The sequence below is a fragment of the Chaetodon trifascialis genome, chromosome 21 (genome assembly GCF_039877785.1).
Source record: "Chaetodon trifascialis isolate fChaTrf1 chromosome 21, fChaTrf1.hap1, whole genome shotgun sequence".
Classification (NCBI taxonomy): Eukaryota; Metazoa; Chordata; class Actinopteri; order Chaetodontiformes; family Chaetodontidae; genus Chaetodon; species Chaetodon trifascialis.
The window spans coordinates 14,784,653-14,794,431 of record NC_092076.1 but is presented as its reverse complement, the minus strand read 5'-3'; the positions used below and the strand labels follow the sequence as shown (position 1 = coordinate 14,794,431).

General features: G+C 45.1%; 1 protein-coding gene across 2 annotated transcripts in view; it reads right to left on the bottom strand.

The window, feature by feature from the left end:
• Window positions 1–1,596: 1,596 nt before the first annotated feature.
• The window catches only part of LOC139349463 (uncharacterized), a 31,639-nt gene continuing 23,456 nt past the window's right edge, over window positions 1,597–9,779 (bottom strand). For both annotated transcript variants that reach the window (XM_070990276.1, XM_070990277.1), the window contains exons 33-47: window positions 8,875–9,134; window positions 8,511–8,748; window positions 8,245–8,428; window positions 7,774–7,900; window positions 7,479–7,565; window positions 6,687–6,872; window positions 6,296–6,570; window positions 5,964–6,106; window positions 5,671–5,755; window positions 4,608–4,722; window positions 3,521–3,652; window positions 3,197–3,433; window positions 2,713–2,839; window positions 2,417–2,570; window positions 1,597–2,337 (exon numbers count right to left, since the gene is read on the bottom strand). In XM_070990276.1, the coding sequence (XP_070846377.1) occupies window positions 1,924–2,337; window positions 2,417–2,570; window positions 2,713–2,839; window positions 3,197–3,433; window positions 3,521–3,652; window positions 4,608–4,722; window positions 5,671–5,755; window positions 5,964–6,106; window positions 6,296–6,570; window positions 6,687–6,872; window positions 7,479–7,565; window positions 7,774–7,900; window positions 8,245–8,428; window positions 8,511–8,748; window positions 8,875–9,134 (2,764 nt within the window). In that variant the 3' untranslated portion in view covers window positions 1,597–1,923. The remainder of the gene's footprint in view (window positions 2,338–2,416; window positions 2,571–2,712; window positions 2,840–3,196; window positions 3,434–3,520; window positions 3,653–4,607; window positions 4,723–5,670; window positions 5,756–5,963; window positions 6,107–6,295; window positions 6,571–6,686; window positions 6,873–7,478; window positions 7,566–7,773; window positions 7,901–8,244; window positions 8,429–8,510; window positions 8,749–8,874; window positions 9,135–9,779) is intronic.

The window sequence follows — 9,779 nt, the reverse complement described above, 5'->3', positions numbered from 1 at the left end:
TATTATTATTTTAATACATGCCTGTTATGAAAACATCGTAGGTGTTTGTCTTGATGAATCACTTCAAGTATCATGTTGAAAACCTTGTAAAGAAAGTGAGATTGAAATGATTTTGATGATCCTGCTTATCTGAACACACTGAGATTCTTACCAAATTCTAGTCACTCACACATATTATGCTGTGTTTTCTGTCCATACGTCGATTCAGGCAATAGAAGGTTATTAGTCATAAAGTAATATCGGGCCAAATACCATCATAGCTGCCAGTTCTCTCAGATCAAGAGACATACTGAGCCGTGATCACGATTGCAACACTAATTTTGTCTGTTATCTAAAAAGGTTTCCAACCTCAATGGGACTTACCCGATGAAACACAGGTTATATAAAATTTGATGCTATTCTGTTGTTAGAATAAATCAGGTGCTTTGCTTTTCAGAATACAGCTCTTTAAATACACAAGCAATCACCACCAGTATCTGCTGGGTCACAGGAACAATTTTGTCATATTTTCAATCCAAAATTCACCTCTTATTTATGATGTAAGAGCTCTGACATGGACTTTACAAGCTGCATTTGAATGCCTCATAAATGCAATACAGAGGGGTTATCTGTGCAGGGCATGAGGAGTCCCACTTCTAATAAAAATATGTGTTTGAGGATAAAAAAGAAAAAAACAAGCATCACCTGGTAGTCATCACAGTTGTGTCTCATGACTGTGGCTTTGCATGAGTCTCTATCTTTGATAAAACACTGCTTCAATATTCACAACACTGCAGCAAGTTAACAGTGTCTTTATCGTCCGTGTTGATGTTGGTTCATTTTCTTTATAAAGACATTATATTTTACTATTTCTGTGCATATCTTTGAAACAAATACTGTGTATTATATTAGCCAAAGTTATATCTCACGAGCTCTGGCAGCTTGTTTTATGTTTGTCTAGCTTTACCGTAAATCAGACATTCTGCAATTGGCTCATTTAATATATTTAGTCTCTCAGTGACACATTACCCATGACTGATTCTTCATGGAAAACAGCCCTCTGGTTACCAAGTGGTTGCATCACAGGATGAAAATAGGGAGGTGCTGTCCCCACAGGCTGTTTCTGATCTCTCCACCAACACTCATCACATGGGTAATAAGTGTCCCGTTTTGCAAGGATTACCATCCTACACCAACTGCACAGACTGTAGCTCTGATAGTCTGGTTTAGGAACCACCAGGGGTTCTCTGGGGTGGTCAGATGGCCTTTTCTTTGAGGAGTAATAACTGTATCAAGAAATAAGCGATTAAAGAAGAGTGGAAAAGCTGTGTGAGCATCATAGAGATGTTCTGTATGCCTGGCCTATCGAAGCACGGCCTGTTCACTGTGACAGCGTAATTACTGGGAATGATGGGTGCCTGTGAGGGACCTGTCCAGTCAGCTGCGCTTCCACTTGATTTAACTTAAACCTCAGCTATAGCCGCTTCGCTGTTAGCGAAGTTGAGGTGACAGGATGTCTCACTGCTAATGATGGACTAGAACTGTCTGTGAGCTAATTCAAGGCATAAAAACTGCTCACACGCAGCGCCATGAGTCAAAATCATTCAGTCATTCAGCTGACAGAAAATAATTTTATTTCAAAGGAATGCTGGAGTAAAGGTGAGGTAGGGGGAATTAAAAAAAGGTAAAAGACATTCAGTATGTCCAGGGACCATTTTAAAATCGTACAGTGTGTAGTGGCAATACGAATATTTTGAGCAAAAAGGAAACAGGAATGTGTACTGTTTTCTCATTAGAACGCAAAACGACACGCTAGGAAAGACATTTAAAAGAATTAAAATCAGTGCAGTTAGGATGAACTTGTAAAGGCATATGACTGTGCTGGCCTGTCATCGTGGTGTGGGTTAATAATAGTGCAAATATAGCCACAAACGGACAAAGGCCCTACAAAAACAGATAAAGTGGCACATCTTTTGTGTGGAGATGCTGCGCCAGGTTCTGAATGCGACACAGGCGGACATTCTGGGCGTCTCCCGCGCTGTACACTCTGAATATGTGATAGCGCTCCTTCTCTTTCAGTGCAAAGTCCAGCTCGTTGGCAGAGAGGTGGATGAACGACTTCTCTTTCTTTATAGTTGATTTCACCTCCACATACACCACTGGCGGCTGTCCCGCGTGTCCAAAAGTGAGCTTGAAGTCGTAGGGCTGGCCCGTCTCTCCGTCCTGATTACACCACAGGATGTGCGTGGGTCGTCCAGGCTCACCGCTGTCTCGCCAGTGACACAGGAAGGAGTTGACCAGCTGCTCCCCCCACTCACCGATTGCCACCATGTCCATTGCGTCGTCGGACAACAACACCTACGCGAAGCACAATATTTAGAAAATCTCGCCAAAGCTCAACCGCTGATAAATCATCACATGTAGTGAAAGTACTGACGGTGGTGGGTCTCTGGCAGGTGAGCGCCATGTCCTCCAGTGTGGCCTGTGTGTTCCAGTGAGGGAAGTCCAGGTTCAGAGGAGGACGCTGAGTCTCAGCAGTGGCTGCAGTCCCCTGGAACGTGCTGGAAAGCACCACAGCCTCGGGGACGCCGCTGAGAGGGAGACAAAGGAAGGACCGGTTTAGAGAGGGAAGGGGGAAGAGAAGAGGCATGAGGGATTATGTAAGGAGCAAAATCAACATTAGTTTTCCACATTTATTTTTCTGATTTTTGGGAATGAGGAGAAGAAGCCCACGGGGCGCTTGGAGCCGGCTGCTCTCTGGCTGTCTCAGCAGGCTGTGCAGATGGAGGTCTGGGAGCTGCGCTTTCCTCTCCACCCTCAGCTCTGTTAGACGCCGTGGTCTCACTCTCTTGACTGCGCTCTGTCGGCAACAGACCAGACCAAATGGAAGAAGTTAACACAGGATGTTCAGTGTGTGTGACTACAGCATCTTTCACTCAGTCACAAATGGCCAGAGTGGCCAGACTAGTTTATTAAAGGAGGCCTTGATTTAGTAGAATGGATTTGCTTCATATTTTGCTGTAAACATAAACTGTACCTCATTTTCAAATTCTGCCAGAACAAAGATAAAATAAAGAGAATAAAATCTTTATACAATATTATTGATTAGTGCACCTTTAAATTCAACATTTTGCTTGCAGCAATTACAACAACAGTTTTTTAAAGTAACTCTAAACCAGCATGAACAGAGGCAGTAGAAGTTTCTTGAATGTGTAACCTGGAGGTTGTGGCGTGTTCGAGGTCACAGCGGCAGCAGGGTTAGGTTGGCCTGGATGGACTCTCTGAGGGTCTGCAGGTCTGCTGTTCCTGGGTGGCTGGTTTGCCTCGGAGCTGCTGCTGAGACTCTGGCTGCTTTCTCTGTGGGCGACGTCCTTCTCTGGGTCCCTGTCTCTGGGTGCAGCAGGAGGCGGCCACATCTTCATGACGGCCTCTACCACGCTGCTGTCTGCATGACCTGCCGCCACACAGAATTCATGAGAAAAGCAGTTTCGCATTGCGAAGAAGTGACCAAGCTGAAACAACCCTCTCTTTCTTGACGTACCAGTGCGACTGGTTTTTGCATTCAGTATGGATGCTCGAGGAGGCCAGCAAACCAGCGTCTGTGCCCCGTCCTCCTGTGCAGGGCGAGATGGCTCCTCGGGGGAGCTGATGAAGGAGTCGCTCCTTGATAGCACTGAGGCACAACATTTACACTTAGTTACAACCAAAGCAGAAGAAGAAAACACTAGATAAAAGCTGCAAAACATCAATTATATAAGCCTGTTTTATGCCACAAAACAGATTTGTGATGAAAAGTCTTTTGATCACATTAATCTTTGCAGATGTAAGTGTGTGTGTGAGTGTGAGAGACACAAAGTGTGTGTGTGCTCTTTGCTGCAGTGAGGGATCTGCTCCTCTCGCTCTTTGAGCCCTGGCAACAGCTGCTCTTTTATGTCGCCACACACAACAGTGAACAAACCCGAATTAGCATATGTGAGAAACACACCAGTTATCTATGGGTGAGTGTGTGTGTGTGTGTGTGTGTGTAGAGGGGGAGTGTTTGTGCACGGCTGAGACGGAGAAGAAAAACACTTTGAATATTATGAAATGATAATGGGAATCGGGGCAAGTGTCACAGAGAGACTTGCAGAAACTGCAGATGTAAGATGTCACCATCACACAGACTGAGAGAGAAAGAGGCGCAGCGTTGTTAGAATCCATCTCATGCTCCAGTTTGAGCTACAAGCTGATGTTCTGCATCACACTCTCATTCTTTCACAGGCTGACACTGGGCTGCACACATGCATGCATGTATGAAATGAAAAATGAAACTATATATTTGTCGGGGAGTATTGAGAGACAGACTAACAAATTGTTTTCTTTATGCAATTTGCTGAGAATAAGAGAATCTAGAAAGTAATAGCTGATTTCCTTTAACTGGTTTGTGCGAGGGCTTTCAATAAGGCTATGTAATTACTGCAGAACAGTGCCCACTGAGGCCACAAGTAGCAGTGACAGGATAGTCAGTAAAGGACACTTTGAACGCTCCTTCATTGTCAGTTCCTTTACAGACGTCATCACGAGACGATCTGGATGAGATTTTGCATCTTGCTTTTAGAGCAGTGATGATGTGTAGGTGTCCTCTGTACCTCTCTCCAGGTTAATATCTAGTTTGGGGGGCTCTGGGACCTCCCACACCTCCTCCTCACTGGGCAGCTCTCTGATGTCCTCTTTGAGCAAGTATCTCCTCAGGGATCCTGAGTCCTGCACACACAAACAGAGGCAACAACGGTAGGATATTACATTTGTTTTCGATTAAAGCTTTTCTTTAATGTTTTCCAGGAATAGTAGAAGTTCATTATTCGGTCTGTACAGCATGGCTTGCTTTTCAGAGGGAGTTAAAGTACTTCATACCGAAACTGAGAATTAACGATCAGGATTGAAAAAACGAACCCAGAGCTGATTTCTCCTTTCAGATTCGCACGCAAAAAGAGGAAGCGGCAGACGTTCCCAACCTTGTGGCTTCAGAGGCGTTTCATCTCGTTAATGTGTTGATGACCTCATTTACATGTTCAGTCAGTGACTGTTTGATCAGTTCCCAGAATAATACGAAAGTTGAAGTAATAAGCGGACGCAATAAATTGAGAGGCAGATCTGGATGCAATTTTCCCTTAAGCCTCTCATATCTGCATCAGTCTGACTCCAGCGAATTAAATGGGTGTTACGCCTCAGCATCACATCATTAAAATCTATAATCAGTCAAGAAATCCATTTTGTTTATTTTGGCAAATCCAGACGCACAACTTAAATCAAACAGTTGGCTGCGTCTTCTCCAGATTTCAACATCCATTGTAGAACGCAGCCCAGTTCTGCCGCATGTTTCAAAGAAGCTGCTGCTCAAAGAAAACCAGAAAGGACAGATTATTCAACAGAGACGGATCAAAGTTGAGGCCCGATGTGAGCCCTGTTAACCTTTTAACTCTCTGACTTCACAGAGTCTCTGTTGCTGCACCGCTCCACAGAAACGAGAGCGAGTTGCCGCGTAATGTAAACGTGACTCCCTCCAGGGAAACGGCCTATTAGTTCTAGCTATGGTCAGCGCTGCCATGGTGGCAGTAAAGTGTGCAAGCGTGACAGAGAAGAATGACAGGATGACCGTGAGCGGAGATGTGGATTAGTGATCAATGTTTGAAGGGATCGCATATCACTTACGCTGAGCGATGTTATCAGGCCACTCAGGAAGGCCATCAGCTCTTTCCTGTGGCTGTGCTCCGTGCAGAACAGTTTCACCAGCTCCCTGAGACACACACACACACACACACACACACACACACACACACACACACACAAACATAGTATACATTGAACGTCTAACTGCTCCAGTGAAGTCGGTCAGGTGTGCACGTGTTAAGCAAACTCCATTTATGGAGATTAAAAAGATCAGGAATTAGGAATTAGTGTTACAGCAGAAGTGACTCTCCATCCACACACACATACACACACACCTGCAGATGTCCAGCTTGGCTGAGAGGTGATCTTTCTGAAGGTAAAGCTCCTTGTTGTCCTTCAGCAGACAGTTAACATCCTGCACCTCCACCACCTCGCTGTCAGCAACGTCCAGCTGGTAGCGAATGTACAGCTTTCCCACCTTGGAACGATCAGACAGCAGCTCAGATTGGTAACGCAGCACATTCCAGATGACATTATGTTTGTGCTTTGCTCCTCGCTTTCTGTGCCAACATGTCCAACAGTGCATACTTGTACATGTATATTCTTAAGACCAGTGGAACTACCTCTAGCAATTCAGCTCTAAACTGCCTAGGCGTGATCTTCTGACCTGTCCGAAGTAAAGTCGCCTGATTTTCTCTCCGATGTTGTTGTCAATCAGCTCTGAGTAGACCTCACACAGCTCGTCGTGGTGGTAGAGGAACCTCTGAATGTAGGGTATCACGGAGCGCACCATGGTCTGCAAAGGTGGACAGGGTCTCAGGTTCTCAGTCTGAGGCTCGGTCTTGACACACTGGGAGAGCTGGCGGATTCCACAGATCTCCAGAAACAAAGATCGGTCCTTCTCGTCGAAGGAAGGCATGGCGTTAACTCGCTCTCCCGGCCCTGGCAGGCGAATATACAACAATAGTCAGGACTTCCATTTTATCTTGGGTTCTATTTCTGCAATTTTGGGCATTGATAAAAGTACAAATCTAGACAAATCTGTAACTGCTGCGTACCAAAGTTCCCAATCTTGCTCTTGCGAGCGGTCTTCTTCTCTGCTGGTGGCAGGTTGAGCAGACACACCTGCTTATGAGGTTTAAAGATCTTCTCCAGCTCTCTGTTGTCAGGAATCATGGGTTTGCGTGCCAGACTCACCCAGCTGTTATCCTTGGTGGGGAAGATCTTCTTATCAGACACCATACCTGAGCACAAGGCAAGAAGAACAACAAGGGTCAGCTGAAGGTCTTCAATGTGGCTTTCTTCCCCACCGCGCTATCCACTGCTACTTGATCACTGAAGATACCTCATTAATCTTCCAATGGACAATTTACACTGCTCTTAGGGCAGAGGGCATTACCTAGGAACATTACCACTACCTGCATGCCACTGATCTTCTGTGGGGAGGATTCAATTGTTAAACCTACAACCAAAAAATGTTCCTTTTTTCCCTCGCTGGAAGACAGTGGTCATCCATTAGAAGTCACTACTACTTGCTGCTCGGGTACAGACCTCTCAAGGACTTCCGTGAAAACACACACTTTCAGATGAGCCCCTGATTCCATCAGTACTGTCGTTGACTCTGCTGCTGCCACACCTCCTAACACTTGCACTGCAGACAGTAGAGTTTCTACTTTCACTCAGCAGTGTAAAGTCATTCCAGACTGCAGCAACTAATTCCTCCCAGCTGCTTTCAGAACATGTTCCACACTGACAGGTGGTGGACGATGCTCATTTGAGGCTAATACTTTGCAGTAAATAGTCAGGCAGGGTTGCATTTGCATGAACATGAATGAGTATGAATTACTCACCCTTCAAGGTGGAGCAGTAACTACGATCGAGTTTGGGCTGAGGGCTGTTTTCCTGGTCACCAGATACTGGAATGGTACACTTTAGAGCTGTTGAAGATCGAAAGATTTATATTATATGTAAAGTCGGGGAACAGAGGGAGAACGAAACAAGTCAAGCTAGTCAAGAGGGAAATATAACAGTTGCAGAGCAGAGAGATAATGAGCTGCAGACAGATGGGACATAAAGAGTAAAAAAACATGTCAGCGACTGAATGAGAATCTCTGAAACACAAGCCTGGCAATGTAAATGTCTTACCAAGTCTGGCATAGAGCACCGACACATCCTGCAGCACTTCAGCAGTTGGTATGGGAGATGATGAGCAGATCAGTTCCAACAAACCGACATACTGATTCATATTGGGACTGGGATCCACATTCAGGAGCTATACATAAGACACAGATAAAATCACAGACGAATGAATAGTGTATATTTGTAATGGTGGAGTCTGGTCTGAAAACTGGTTAAAAACAGTAAGGAGTCAACAAAGTGCCTTTATAGTAAAATCTATTCCCATCTAAACCCCAAAAACCTGGACTTTTAGCATCTTCTAGTGACGGCATTTCCAACCAACTCATGATGCTAATGCTGACTTAATTAGCTAGCTAGCTACAGCTGCTAAAATCTGATTCTGAAACATTATATGTATGTAATTATATGTAAGGATATTAATGAGACAAAATCAGAGACATGAGATCTTTTGGGGAAAACACTCAAATGGCAGCGTACTCTCATGAAGAACATTTTCATGCCGTCCAGTGGGCTGTAGAATGGAGCCAGGATTTTGGGCTCCTGTACAGGGCTGTCTGGTCCATGAGTCAGCCACTTGTAGCGCAGAAACATGGCCGTCGGGTCGCTCCAGCACACCTCCTTCAGGTGGTAGAAATGTCCTGAACACCAGCCATCATTTCGCCTGGGGGGGGGTTAAGCTTGACTTGTGGTCACTGAATTTCGACATGAATCAGAAAAGTATGTTTATACAGCTGATGACGTACCTGTTGTACTCTATGAAAACGGCAGGCGTGTGCTGGAACAGCTGCTTCAGGGTGCTCAGGGGACAGTTCTTATGCAGATGAGTGTAGACGTTGTGGATGTGCTGAACGGTGGACGTGAATTTCGCTCCCTCCAACTCATCCGCAGGTACTCTCTGCTCCTGGTCATCCGCTTCTGGTTTGACACACCACTCCTTCAGGTAGTTAATCAGAGCATCCACTGAGACACTTTGTCTCATTCCTGAAAGAAGGAAAAGACAATTACAGACAAACTGTCTATTCTGGAACTGGTTCAAAGGCAAGTATGGGATAAGAAAGAGCTACAGCAATGGACAACACAAGTCTAAACCATCACACTCTTTCTTACCGAGAGCTCTGGTAAACTCGCTGGGGTTTATGTCCACGTAACAGACATGAGTCCCGAGCAGGCTGATGACCTCAGGTGAGCTCAGGTAGACTGAGTTTGGACGGAGGTACTGTCTTTCCTGCTGTCCTCCTTCCAGTGGGTGATACGTCGGCACCCAGTCAAGACAGCACAAGTAGTGGTAGAAGGAGGACTTGGTGTTTTTGATTTGTCGTCCATCACTGTCAATCACTTGAGCGGTGAGGTACTGAGAGTATCGGTGTCTGGAAGAATGGGAGAGGCGATTCAAACTTTCAAACCTCCTCTCTGCAGTGGAAGTCAAAGAATAGATGGGAGCAACCAATGATAATGATAATGCTTCTTTGACTGGATACATTTAATACATGCTCATATAACGTCAGAGATCCTTTGATTACAGCGCAGGGATGACAGCCTCTGCGGTTGTAGCTTTGTGATCTTAGTGTCACTTGTGACAGCTCAACAAAGTGGCAGAACTGTGTGACCTACATTCCTCTGCAGAATGCACAGCACTCGGCAGCATTGCGATTGCTTAACGGTCAAAGTTAAATGCACCAAGGAACTCTAAAGAAAAATCGAATTGTGTCAAATTGATGCCAGTTATGCTCCACATGTATCTACAGAGCTGTGGCTTAAAAAAGAAGAAGGAAATTCAGATCATTGTGTTTTACTTCGAGGCAGCCAATAGTTTTCATTCCTTTAGTGCGGCATGAGATGAAAATAGATCTTTTCCTATTTGTCTCTCATGTTATCTCTGCATGGTGAGGCAGCTCAAACAGTCGACTGATTTGAACAATCTGCAGGTGTGGTGCATTAGAGTACTGGAGGGGCTGAGTGCTGCAGAAGACATGAAAGTCTGCAGCTGATCAGGACTGCATTTATAAACTATG